The sequence below is a fragment of the Colobus angolensis genome, unplaced genomic scaffold (genome assembly GCF_000951035.1).
Source record: "Colobus angolensis palliatus isolate OR3802 unplaced genomic scaffold, Cang.pa_1.0 Scaffold181, whole genome shotgun sequence".
NCBI lineage: Eukaryota > Metazoa > Chordata > Mammalia > Primates > Cercopithecidae > Colobus > Colobus angolensis.
The window spans coordinates 3708834-3722886 of NW_012114944.1; the positions used below are offsets into that span (position 1 = coordinate 3708834).

Sequence of the window (14053 nt, forward strand, 5' to 3'; positions counted from 1 at the left end):
ACTCTGTTGCCCAGGCTGGAGTCCAGTGGCACGATCATAGCTCACTGCAGCCTCACACTCCTGGGCTCAAGCGATCCTCCTGCCTTAGCCTCCCAAGTAGCTGGGACCACAGGTATGCACCTCAATTTCTTTATTTATCTGTAGAGACAGGAGTCTCACTTTGTTGCCCAGGCTAGCCTCGAATTCCTAGGCTCAAGAGATCCTCCAGCCTCAGCCTCCCAAAGTGCTGGATTAGCTGAACTTTTATAGGCAGTTTGCTCTGCTTAAGGGTCTCCATCTCCATCCCCACAGCTCCTGTGACCCAAATGCTCTCAATCAAACTACTCCAGATTCCTTTTGAGTAGGGTTAGCATGGTGCATCTTTCTCCAGTCCTTTACTTTTCATCTAGCCATGTCTTTATGTTTAAAGTGGGTTTCTTGTAGATTACAGAAATATAGCTGGGTCTTTATCCTCAGACACACTTAGAAAGGAGCTGAGGACTGCTTCCTGGAGGCTCTTTTAGGTCAGCCCTTTCCATCTCTGCTCTTGTTGCAACTGCTTAACCTTGACCTAGAACACATCCCTCTCTCCCCTGCTGGGCTCTGCTTCCTCTTTCAGTTCCTCCAATGTTGCCTCCTCTGAGAAGCCTTCCTCGACTTCCTCCTTTGTGCTGCTGCCCACCTCAAGTACAGCCCCCATAAGTCAGAGTGTTGCTATGCTGTCTCTCCTCCCATCTGACTCATCCCTGTCTCCCCAGACCCAGCACTGAAGCCCTGACCACGATTCTCCTTCCTCGGTCTCCCGAAGTGCTGGGATTGCAGGCATGAACTTCAGTGTCCCTCACTCACCGATCCCCTTCTGTGGGTTATAGGAGCGGTACTCAGTCAGGTAGCTCAGGTGAGGCTTGTCGGCGCTCACCTCATAGTAGCGAATGTTGCCATCTCCCTGAGGAGGAGGAGGAAGGGGAGGGTGAGATTCAGAGCTGGATCTCATCAGCTCATCAGCAACCCAGCCATGCAGCAAAAACCTGGCTTTTTTTTTGATGATCAGCAAACCCATCTCACTCAAGGGAACACCAGGAAACCGGGGGCCCTGTCACCAAGGCAGGAGGGTGATGGGGGGGTCTTCATCTTATTTTATATTTTGTCTTATTTTTTTGAGACAGGGTCTCACTTTATTGCCCAGGTTGGAGAGCAGTAGTGCAATCACAGCTCACTGCAACCTCCTGGGCTCAAGCCATCTTCTCGCCTCAGCCTCCCAAGTAGCTGGGACCACAGGTGTGTGCCCACGCCTGGCTAATTTTTTATTTTTTCATTTTCGTAGAGATGGGGGTCTCACTATGCTGCCCAGGCTGGTCTTGAACTCCTGGGCTCAACTGATTCTCCCACCTTGGCCTCCCAAAGTGCTGGAATTATAGGCATGAGCCACTGTGCTGGGCCCAGGCCCTTATTTTAAAATTCAGTCCTCCCCGACCATGACCCAAAGCCCACCCTTGTTCCTCTAAGACAGAAGCTCTGGGAAGACAAGTCCAAATCCCGCTCCTATCTGAGAGCAGCAGCAAAGGTCAGAACTGGGGTGGCCTCAGAGGTCATCCAGAAGGTCTTACCGTGGGGGACATTTCTGGTGGTCATAATGACTTGGATGGAGGGGGAGAGATGCTGTTCTTGGCATTGGTGGGCAGGGGCCAGGGCTGCCAGATATGGGATAGTCCTACCCAGTGGAGACCTGTTCTGCCCCCAGTTCAGCAGGTGCCCCTGCTGAGAAACACCAATGGTCCTCCCATATCTGGGCCTGCAGTTGGGAAGGCACAAGCTCAAGGTGTCCAGCCAGAGCCCTGGCTCCAGGTGTTCTCAGGGAGCCAGGAGGGTGGGAGGGGTTCCTTCTCACAGGGGACGAGTGGCCTGCCCATCCCTGCCCCGTGCTCCCAACAGCCCCAGGCTGCTGTCTGCCCCTGTCTCAGGGGTCCAGGCAGTCATCTCCCTCCCGTGCCAAGCCGACCTTCCCCACCACGTAGAGCATGCTGGTGTCTGCGTCATAGAAGGGAAACAGCACGCCCGAGGAGCCGTCCAGGTCCTCCTCCAACAGAGGCACAGAGAGGTCATCCTGCAGGGGAAGGGGAGGCAGGGAAGGCCTGGGTCACTCCTGGGGGCCCTCAGTGGTGCTCCCAGAGATAAGAATCCCTGCCATGGTGCTCTGGGCGAGAGTGTGTGTGTCAGAGAAAAAGTGTGATTTTTTTCTATGTGTGTGCTGGGGGAAGATGTCTCTGGTTCTTGGGTTCCAATGTGTGGGCTACTCCCTAGTGGAGATGACATCTTAAAGGCACTAAAATGCTGCTGCCACCTATTTTGTGAGCTCTCTGCCCTTAACAAATCACTTTTTTTTTTTTTTTTGAGACAAGGTCTAACTCTGTCACCCAGGCTGGAGTGCAGTGGTGCGATCACAGCTCACTGCAGCCTCAAACTCTTTGGCTCAAGCAATCTGACATGCACCACTGCACCCAGCTGATTTTCTGGGGGTCTTGCTGTGTAGCTCAGGCTGGTCTCGAATTCCTGGCCTCAAGCGATCCTCCCACCATGGCCTTCCGAAGTGCAGGGATTACATGCATGTACCACCATGCCTGGCCATAACAAATCACTTTTGACACACCTGATCTCATTCCAATCTTCCCCTACCTGTTTTTTAAAATTTATTTTAATAGATGAAGAGGACTCAGAGAGAAAGTGTGATTTGTCAAGTCTTTGAAACTCCTGTCAAATGCTCCCTCAAAACACTACCGCCAGCTTGGCCCTCACCTCGCCCCACTCCACCCTCAGCTGTCCTGATGAAATCTCCCCATACCCGTTAGTACCACATTTGCTCCAGGTGCCCCCTCTGCCCAGATGGCCCTCTCCTTCTCCCTTCCTCCTAGTTGTGGTCCCAGACTCAGCTACCTTTCCTCCTCTAGCCCAGGGCATCCCCTGGATCCTGACCCATCTCCCTAGAGTGGCAAGATGCACAGGGTCTGGGTTCGCCCGGGGCTGTCGGCATCTCCCTGCTATTCATTCCCGGATCCCCGGCACCTGGCAGTCTACACTAAATGTGTGAGACATAAATGGGTGTCTGAATGAATGCATGCATGAATGAATGACGCTGGCTCTCAGCTGAGGGGTGATGGTGAGGGATGGGGTGCAGCCCTCACCTGGTCCCACAGGGCCACCTGCCGGTTGTTCCATCGGGATGTGCCCGTGGACATGAGCTTCTTCAGATTCCCCAGAAACAGCACCTTGCTGGCCCGGTGCCCTTTGTAGTTGGCCTCCTGGAGGGACATGTGCAGTTGGTATTGGAGAAACACTGGAGGGGATTCCAGGGGGCAGCTAGGGTTTCTGGCCTCCCTGCTTTGCTTATGCCGCCGCTCTACCTGGAAGGCCTCCCTTTCTCACCCCAGCTCTGCCTGGAGATTCTTCCGGGGCACCACCTGGATCCCTGTCATCCACATGGAGTCTCTCCCGGCTATCTTTGTTAAGAGTTATTCTTCTGAGCAAGAACAGAAGCAACCTTCTGCCCAGCTCCCTGTTCTTGCTGAAAAAGTATCAGGCACCCCTACAAGGGTGGGCACTGCCACCTGGCCTGTCTTATCTAATCCTCGGAGAGGAAGGACTAACAGCCCATTGTTGCAAATGAGAAAACAGAGGTCCAGAGCAGGAAGTGCTTGCCCAAGGCTGCACAGTGGCTAAACAGTGGTATGGTCGGCTCTCCTGACCCCCGGCCAGAGCTGGGGCACGCCAACAAGCTTTGGAGTCAGACAAGGTTCAGATGCCAGCTCTCCATGGGGGTGAGTCATTTCATCTCTCAAGGGCCTCAGTTTTCACACCTACAAAATGGAAAGGGCATATCCCACCTTCCAGCAATCCTGAGAGGACAGACGGGGATGCTGCCTGTGAAGGCGTGGCCCAGACGCTGACAGCATCACTGTCCTGTTCTCTGAAGCCTCCCCCTGTCCCCACTCTGCCCCTTGCTCCTCTGAGCCTGAGCCAGCCCCGGGCCCAGCACTGACCTGGAGGACGGTGCCCGCTCGGGGGTCGATAACCCGAATCTTGCGGTCTTTGCAGGTGGTGGCCAGCAGGCTGCCGTTGGTGTTGAAGGACATGGAGAGGATCACATCTTGGTGACAGCCAATTGTCCTCATGGGGCTTGTGATGACAGACTCCTTTGTATCCAGGTTCCAGATCATCACCTGCATGGCAGAGAGCCAACTCTGAGCACAGGGGCCACCCCGCCCCTGGCCCCCACAGTCACACGCTGGCCAGGATGCAGTGAAATACAGTATCCCCGGGAGGGTGGCGCAGCTGGCAGCCTGGCCAAGAAGCCTCAGTGGGAGGATGATGTGCAGGCTGAAGCTGCTTGTGGCAGGAGGGGGAATCCCAGGGCCAGGCTGTCTAGTGGTGAAAGGAAAACGCCACCTGCCTCTGAGCAACACAACATCCATGCTGGGAGGACCCCGGGGAACCAGCTAATCCAGGCGGTTTCAGTTATTAGCAACAGTTTGCGCCTCCCACACACCAACAGGGCTGTATGTTTAGCTGCACAGGCTGTGCATGCAGAGCTCCAGGGCAATCCATTCCTATAGCCTAGGATGTGATTAGTGCCCCTTGAAGTTGTGTATAGAACAACCAGCACAAAAACATGCAGCAGCTCTGCAGACACCCTGTACAAACAGATGAGAAAGCGCTTCGGATCGGAAGAGTAAGGGCCCAGGTTCCCTCAGTGCTCCCCACAACCATTTTAGTTATTTATTTTTGAGACAGGGTTGCCCAGGCTGCAGTGCAGTGGCATGATCATGGCTCACTGTAGCATCAACCTCCTGGGCTCAAGTGATCCTCCCACCTCAGCCTCCTGAATAGCTGGGACTACTGGCACATGCTACCCACGCCTGGCTAATTTTTTCTATTTTTTTGTAGAGACAGGGTCTCACTATGTTGGCTGGCTTCAAACTTTTGGGCTCAAGTGATCCTCCCACCTCAGCCTCTCAAACTGTTGGGATTACAGGTGTGAGCCACCATGTTCGGCCCCCACCTTCCTTTTATCCATCACAGAGGGTCCCGAGGTGCCTCTGTAAATCTCTGTAGTGTCAAAAGGAAAGAACTGAAAGGCCATAGCTATGGTGCCACCAATTCCATTTGTGTACAGATTGGGAAACTGAGGCCTAGAGAAGTCAAGGCACTTTCCCAGGCTATACTGCAGGTCAGAGACTGAGTCGGAAGAGAATCGAGGTCTCCTGTACTGTGGGTCCCAATCTACAGAGCCTACCACCTGCAGGCTTAGTTGTCAGTGGAGCAGGGTGAGGGGACTGATTTGCTGGGCAGTGCCATCCCATCCCCTCCAGGCAAGCTCTAATGAGTTGAACAGGGTCCCCCGAAAACTCACGTCCACCTAGAACCTCAGAATGTGACCTTATTTGGAAATGGGGTCTTCGCAGCTGAAATTAGCTAAGATGAGATCATAATGGATTAGGTGGGCCCTAGATCCAATGACAGGTGCTCTCCTCTTCCTACAAGGAAGACGGACACACAGAGAGAAGGCCGTGTGAAGACAGAAGCAGAGCCTGGAGTGACGCAGCTATCAGCCAAGGATGCCTGGAGCCACCAGAAGCTGGGAGAGGCACAGAAGCATTCTTCCCTGGGGCATCTGGAGGGAGCTGGCTCTCCCAAAACCTTGGTTTTCGATCTCTGGTCTCCAGAATTGTGACAGAATAAATTTCTGTTGTATTCTAGTTCGTGGGAATTTGTAGGGGCTGCCCCAGAAGAAGAACACCCAGACTCACCTTGTAGTCATAGCCGGCACTGAAGAGGATGTTGGCGGCTGTGGGGTGCCACTCCACCAGGCCCACTCTGCGCGCGTGGCCCACGAGCTCCTTCCTGCAGGCCGTGAGGTTCCTGGTCAGCAGCTGCTTGGGGATGCTCCAGATCTTAATCTGGCAGGGGAGACGTGGCCCAAGGGAGCATCAGCCAGGGCACCTTGGCACCATCACCAGCCTAAGCCACAGATCTGGCAGTGACCAGCAGAAGGACCAAGGGAGCTCTCTCCATAGTCACCTCCCACTCAGTGGCTATGGGCACTGAGGGGCAGTGGAGGGGCAGCTGAGGGTCCTCAGAGGGACAGGGGCTTCCCCAAGCTCCTCCAGCCCGAGCAGGGGTCAGCGCTGACCAGGGATGAGTCTAGGCCTCCAAATCTGCCCTTGAGAGATCTTTGTCACCCTGCTGGCCTGAGGTGGTGGGCAGGTGGCTGGGTTTCAGGCCTCCTAAGCTAGGATATCCCCCACAGTACAGTGTTCTACACGCTTCTTGTCCCAAAGGCCCAGGGTAGAGCCTCAAATGCCAGGATGAAGGGTTTAGGCTGCATCCTCAGGGCACTAGGGAGCCAGCGAGGTCTCTGGAGCAGGGCAGGGACAAACTACTTGCTTTGCAGGTGCACCCTGGATGGCCACTAAGAGGGAACTCTGAAGGTCAGAAGGCTGGAATGGATGGGGTCAGAGGCCTGTATTTCATGGTGAGGGCCTGAAGAGAGGCACTGGGACTTCCTTCCAGAGTAGTGTTGTCTGAAGATGGAGGGGGCTGCCATGGCGGAGAGTAAGCTCCCTGTCACGGAGGTATACAAATGGAGTACAAGGCGAGCCTGGGATGCTGCTGACTTGACCTTCCTTATTGGTCCTGCAAGGTTCTCTGGCCCCTAGTTGATTTTATGCACTGTTTCCCTTAGAGTTATACAGGTTTTTCAGGTAGACGACTTTGCTTTCAATTCAGCAAATATTTATTTCCTGGTCATCTTGGATTTAAAACCAGGAAGCCAACCCCACAAGAGTAGTGCCAGGTTCCAGATACTTCGGTTTGGTGAGGGCTCTCACTACATAGAACCCCAGGAGGAAGGCACACTGTGAACAGGTGTGTTTGGAAGATGCAGGTACCACCCGCAACACTGAAGCACAGAAGACTCCCCAGTGCTAGAGGAGCAACCGTGCCCTCCAGGCCCTGAACGCAGGGAGGAACAGGAATGAATTCACTCCATAAATTCACTGTGAGCATAGCTTCGGGGAGAAAAGCCCCTTCCTTCTTCAGTCTCCCAACAGTTATGTCCTGCCCTGGGGCATCGGGGAAGGGACAGTGGCAGGCAATGAGGCTAGCAAGAGATTTAATAAAGATCTTGATGGGAGCCTTCAAAGCAGTTCTGAAAAGGCAGGTATTACAAAAGTGGGGACAGTTTCAGATATCTGACATCCTGCCAGAGGCCCTGTACTCCCTAGGGACAGGGCCAATTCTCACAGGACCTGACTGTCCCTTTGGTAAAATCACCTCGGCAGACACTGTCCTTTACGTTCCTCAGCATCTGCTATATGGAAACCGACACAAATCCTCTTTGATTTTTCTGCTTTCCTTTCCTGATGAACTAGTCTGCTTCTTTTGATCTAACTGAAGGTTTTGCAATACATTCTATTGCCCATTTTGCCTTGGCTGCCAGGTAGCTCTTAGCTAAGCTAGGAGCTTGGCTGCTGCAACCCTTCTTAGCCATCATTTCTGGTATTTCCTCACTTTCTCCATCTGTGGCTGCTGCTCTTTAAAGATGTGTCATGGCACATTGGAAAGAGAATGGGCTCTGGAATCAGGCCTCAGTCTGAAGTCTGGCTCTGCCTCCCACAGGCTGTGAAACATTAGGCATGTTGCTGTACCTCTCTGATCCTCAGCTTCTCCATTAGAAAAATGTCCTACCTTGTGGGGTTGCTGGGGAGACTGTGAGACGATGAGTATGATGACAGCGAGGAATACGGTGGCTCACAATAAATGGTGATAACGACTTTTATCTTTATTTTAATCATCTGATCATATCTGTGATTTTTAATTTTTTAGTAGAGACAGGGTCTCACTATGTTGCCTAGGCTAGTCTCCAACTCCTGGCCTCAAGTGATTCTCCCACCTCAGCCTCCCAAAGTGCTGGGATTACAGGTGTGAGCCACTGAACCTGGCACATCTGTGGTTCTTGTCTTAAGCCATACCCACCATATTTTAGAAGTGGGTACGAAATGAACTATAAATAAGCAACACTGCACATTGTTGGGGTAGGGATGATAACCCTGGTACAGAACACAGGCTCAAAAAAGTGAGTGAGACTGAAGCTGCTGGAATGGTTTTATTGTTCACATTTATCCAAAGCCCTCACAGCCTTTTACAGCTCGCTTCCTCACTGTGGGATTAAGTGGAACATCTTTTCTGATCACCAGAAAAATGCCCCTTGTAGCCTTTTATAGCCCCCCAAAAGGATGGGCTTTCCCATCAGAATATACATTTTCACTGGGCTTTATTAGCCGGGTGGAGCTATTATGCCCATTTTATAGGCGGGGAACTAAGGCCCATAGAGAGGAGGGGTGGTGCCCCTAGCCCTACGGCACCTAGAATGTCTCCTCCTCTACCTAACTTCACACCTCCTCTACCTAACCTAACACCTCCTCTACCTAACCTCACAACTCCTCTACCTAACCTAACACCTCCCCACACAGTGACCTCAACTGTGCAATGGAGTCAGGGGCAGCAGAGCCGAGAACAGGTACCGTTCCACCCCACCCACCCCAATCCCACTCTCCAGGAAGGGGAAGCCCCTCAGGGGCTGACACTCACTGTGGCGTCTTCAGAACAGGAGGCAATCTCAAAATCATCAAAAGGGTTCCACTTGACGTCCAGAACGTTCCCTCTGTGCCCGCAGACCTTTGGGTAGTGGGGGTCCAACTTCCCTGTCTGCAAGACAGTGCCCAGGAGGGTTGGGGAGGAAGTGGATTCCACATTAGCATCTGGACAGTCACGTAGTCAGTCAGCAACCAGTCAACAGGAACATGTAAGGGACAGAGCTGGGTGTGAATCTAGGCCTTACTACTTGTTCCCTGTGTGATCCAGGGGAGTTACTTCACTTCTCTGAGCTCTGGTGTCCTCCTCAGTAAAAGCGAGCAATCACAGGTATTTCACAGGTTGGTGTGAGGATCATGGGAGGGAGGTCTGGCACGGAGGTCTGGCACTGTGGCTAGCACATGGCAGATGTTCAATAAAAGGGCATTTCCCCACATACACTGCTGGCGGGCATGTAAAATGGTGCAGCTCTTTTGGAAAATAGTCTGGCAGTTCCTCAAAAGGTTAAACGGTTCCCACATGACCCAGCAATTCCACTCCTAGGTCTATCCCCATGGAAAATGAAAAGATAAGTCTATAAGAAACTGGTTCACCTAATCCCAGCACTTTGGGAGGCCAAGGTGGGTGGATCACCTGTGGTCAGGAGTTTGAGACCAGTCTGGCCAACATGGTGAAACCCTGTCTCTACCAAAAATATAAAAATTAGCCAGGCATGGTGGCGTGCACCTGTAATCCCAGCTACTCGGGAGGCTGAGGCAGAAGAATCACTTGAACCTGGGAGGCGGAGGTTGCAGTGAGCTGTGATCGTGCCACTGCACTCCAGCCTGGGCAACAGAGTGAGACTCCGTCTCAAAAATAAATACGTAAATAAAGAGCCAGGCAAGGTGTTGCATGCCTGTAGTCCCAGCTACTTGGAGGGCTGAGGTGGGAGGATTGCTTGAGCCTGGGAGGTCGAGGCTGCAGTGAGCTGTGATTGTGCCCCTGCACTCCAGCCTGGGCAGCAGAAGGGGAGCCTGTCTTAAACAAAATACAAAAAAACAAAAATGGTGAATTTTCTGGCATGTGAATTCTATCTCAATTACATAGAAGGGTCTTTTCCCTCATTTTCCCCTTTCCTAATGAGAATTCCTATATAGATGCTGGGAGGGACATAGAGGTCCCCCAGCCCATGCCACACAGCCCTGAAGCTATTTCCAACTCCACCAACAGACTTGGATTTCTTGAGGTCATAGAGAAACCACACCAGTTCACTCACAGAACCCTGGACTGGCAGCGACCAATCCATTCATTTCGCATATCACACTGCATGGCCCTGGCAGAGGAGGGACCAGGACCCAGGCCCTCGGCTTCCCAATGCAGCCCACATCCACCATCTAGTCCCAGGTTCTTAAGCCACCCACCAGAATGCTCCCCCAACCATTTTTATATCTAAGTGAAAGAGACAGCTGAGAAGAAAACTGGCCAACATCCATCCATCCCACAAATATTCCCGAGGTGCCCAGGGGACAGGTACTGTTGGAGGCGCTGATCGCAAGGTGAACACACAACACAGTCCTTGACTTTGCAGAATCAATAGTCTCAGGATTTTTTCTAGAGGGACTTTCAAGAACAAGGTGGACTCAGGGAACACCCAACCTTCTCTTCCTCCATCACCTCCCCATTGGTGTAGAGAACACTGTACTTTTTTTTTTTTTAAAGAGACAGGGTCTCGCTCTGTTGCCCAGGCTGAGTGCAATGGTGCAATCATGATTCACTGTAGCCCGGAACTCGGGGTAAAACAATCTTCCCGCCTCACCCTCCCAAGTTCCAAGCTAGAACTACAGGCGTGCCACAAAGCTCAGCTAATTTTTAAAATTATTTGTAGAGATGGGGTCTTGCTATGTTGCCCAGGCTGGTCTCAAACTCCTGGGCTCAAACAATCTTCCCACCTTGCCCTCCTAAAGTGTGGGATTACAGGTATGGGCCACCATGCCTGGCCTATACATACATTTTAGTAGCTCTGCAAACAGAGGAGGTGGTCCTGTGCCTCCCTCTGGAAATACTCTGGCTAATCCAGCTCTCTCCCCTCAGGAAAAAGTGATCAGACACCTCCCCCTAGACTGGATCTCCTACTGGAGGGGACAGTGCTATAAAGGACATTATTTAACAAATCTGAACAAGAACAGCAGATTAAAGTATTATCACAACATTAAACTTACAGAAGTTGATAATGTACTAGGGTAATGTAAGAGAATATTTGTATTTTTAGGAAACACAGAAGTATTTAGGGATAAAGGGCTAAGATGGATGTAACTTACCCTCAAATGGTTCTGAAAACAAAAAATTGTACACACACCTACACATTCACAGGGAGAAAGAGAACCAAAAAAAGGGAAAGAATGTGGACTTGTGTCCTTCGTTTGTGATGTACATGGAGGGAGGTGAAAATTTTCTTTCTTTCAAGCGGTCTCTGCCTCCTCCACAGCAGGACAGAGGAGAGAGGTACATGCTTCCTGCCCTGCCCTGGCAGGGCGGTACCTGGAGCTAGGGTCTTGGAAGGACACTGCACCTACAGGCTCTGGCCCAGGTCTCCATGGGACCAACGCTTAAGCCACTAACCATTCTTTTTTTTTCTTTTTTTGATATGGAGTCTCATCTTGTTGCTCAGGCTGGGGTGTAGTGGTGCGATCTCAGCTCACTGCAACCTCCACCTCTCAGGTTCAAGCAATTCTCCCTGCCTCAGCCTCCGGAGTAGCCGGGATTACAGGTGCGCACCACCACACCCGGCTAATTTTTGTATTTTTTAGTAGAGACGGGGTTTCTCCATGTTGGCCAGGCTGGTCTTGAATTCCTGACACCAGGTGATCTACCCACCTTGGCCTCCCAAAGTGCTGGGATTACAGGCTTGAGCCACTGCGCCCAGCTGCCAGTGACCTCTTGCTTAGCCTCCAGGACATCCTGTACACTGTCCTCAAGGTGAGTTTTCGAAAATTAAAACCTGAGTGTGTTGTGCACCTGCTCAAAATTTGCAAGCCTCTTTTTCCTCATCTGTAAAATGTGAATGAATAATAATCTCTTCCTTGCAGAATTGTTGGGAGTTAAATGAGATACTATGCATGAAGAGCCCAACAGTCAGGTGTTACTATAAATGCTCAGCAACAGAAGCTATTATTATATGTATACGTACGTATATTTGTATGTCAAAACTGAAAAAAAAACTAAAAGGAATGAGCCAAAATGTTAATCATGGTTATATCTAGACGGTGGAATAAATGGCTGGCTTTAATATCGTTGTCTTTTTTTTAGCTATGCAAATTTTGCAATTTAAAAAGGTGTTTAAAAACAAAAATACAGATTTTCTGAAAAAAATTAGTCCATCCAGGATTAGCCAAAAACTTCTGTTATAAAACTGTAGTTCCTGAAGGGCTCTAGAGACCAGGAATGGAACCCACAGCTGCACTGTCTTATCCTGCACATGTGGCAGGCATCGCGAATGGATCCCAGCACCCTCTCTTGGACCTCAGACTTGGGGAAACCCAGCATGGAGTAGGGACTCGCCCAGGGTCACTGCGAAGGTGAGGGGCAGAGCTGGGCTTGAGGCCAGGACTTTGGCCCCCCAAGTGTGAGCCTGGTGCTGTACTTCCTATGCTCTGGGGGAGCACCAGTGCTCTGTGAGTCCGTGCCCTGGTCTCCTTTCTGCACACAGCCTTTCCTTTCTCTTGGATCGTTTCCAGGGTCGAAGGCCAAGAGCAGTACTGTGTCTTTGACTGTGGGGCACTGATTGCTCTCAGGGCCTTTATCTCTAGACTCTGGCCCATGGCCATGCCCCAATTTCTGCAGTGTGGTTTCTCAAGAAGAGCCAGAAGAGCTGATTGTCAGGCTGCCCTCGGGCTGACGGGAGGCAAACTGCCCAGGAGCCTCATTCAGACCCACACCTCCCGCCTCCCACAGACTCTGGGAAGGTGCCTTAGGGTTAGGCGTGGCTCAGAGGGCCTAGCCCTAGACAGCTTCTCTTCCTTCTCAGCCTTCTCTTCCTTCTCAGCTGATGAGGGAAGGTGGTGGATCACACCCCAGCCCACCCCACCCTTCCTCTCTGCCCCACCTCTCCTGCCCTGCCTTGGGTTGGCAGATTGCTCTGCTTCTAAAAGGGTTTTACGTTGAGGACCACAGGCAGGAGCAGACATTAGCCAGCCTGGTGGGCTATTGACTGAGCTGCTAAAAGCCTGTCAGGGGCATTTATCATCAGGAGGCCATTTCCACCTTCTGCCCATTAGACCAGCACTCAGCCAGAAACAGGCTTCTGATGGATGGGGTGTATATGGATGGGGTGTACAAGCTCTAAATCAGGGGAGACACACCTGCTCCCCTCACAGACCCCACAGAACCCTAGCTTGGCCTGCTCTGCCTGGAGAGGCACCATCTCCAAGTCTCCAAGGGGTTGCCCTGGGGCAGACGGGGAAGACAGGACAGAAGGACCCAGGAGAAGCCAGGCAGGTGGGGGACCGGATTGGGGACGCTCTAGGGCAGACCTCCGTTGCCAGAAAGGCAGAGCTTGTGAGGCCACTGTCACAACCCTCAGCACTCAAGGGAGCAGCTGTTTCTACAACAGCATCATAGTCACAACCTCAAATGAGCATCCCAACAGCTCAGGGTGGAGACTGGGAGACAGGGGTGGCAGGATGGGCAGAGGGAGGACACACAGCGTTGCAGAGGTGAAGCGGGCAGGCAGACGCTGGCTTCCAGGGGTGGAATCCCTGCCACATCCCTTACCGCGGTGTGGCCTTGGGCAAGTGACCTCAGTTCTCTATGCCTCAGTTTCCTTGTCTACAAAATGACAACAGTAGTAGCACCTCATTCACAGTAAAGTACTGAAGACAGGGCCCGGTACTTGCTAAGCATACGTGCTCAGTACATTAGCCAGGAGAAGCTCGTCACAGTTCATTACCATTACCCAGTTTCATTGTTGCTCGGTATGTTTCAGGGGCCACGGGATATACTCTCTGGGGGGGCAAACTGTTCTGCTGGGGGACTCCCATCCTTTCCTACACAGCAGCGTCTCCAGGCACGCCCTCCGTGCATGAACTGGTGGCTTGATTGTTTTCCTACTGGTGAACGCAGGCAGCTGGATCAGACATGTTTCCATGTCTATAAGAAATAGGTTTTTAAATGCTTTTTGACTGGGCACAGTGGCTCATGTCTGTAATCAGCACTTTGGGAGTCCAAGGCAGATTGCTTGAGGCCAGGAGTTCAAGAGCAGCCTGGGCAACAGGCCCCATCTCTACAAAAATTACAAAACTTAGTCCAGCGTAGGGATGTACACCTGTGGTCCCAACTACTCGGGACACTGAGGCAGAAGGATCACTTGAGCCTGGGAGTTCCAGCCTACAGTGAGCCATGATCATGCCACTGCACTCCAGCCTGGGCAACAGAGTGAGATCCTGTCTCAAAG

The 14053-nt window shown here is 52.0% G+C and overlaps 1 protein-coding gene across 1 annotated transcript in view; it reads right to left on the reverse strand.

Annotated features, from left to right (window-relative positions):
- Positions 1–14053, reverse strand: part of CORO2A (coronin, actin binding protein, 2A) — a 54349-nt gene that overhangs the window by 5184 nt on the left and 35112 nt on the right. Inside the window, exons 3-8 of the mRNA XM_011939484.1 lie at positions 8623–8739; positions 5781–5930; positions 4014–4193; positions 3159–3275; positions 1979–2083; positions 829–925 (exon numbers count right to left, since the gene is read on the reverse strand). Of these exons, the coding sequence (XP_011794874.1) occupies positions 829–925; positions 1979–2083; positions 3159–3275; positions 4014–4193; positions 5781–5930; positions 8623–8739 (766 nt within the window). The remainder of the gene's footprint in view (positions 1–828; positions 926–1978; positions 2084–3158; positions 3276–4013; positions 4194–5780; positions 5931–8622; positions 8740–14053) is intronic.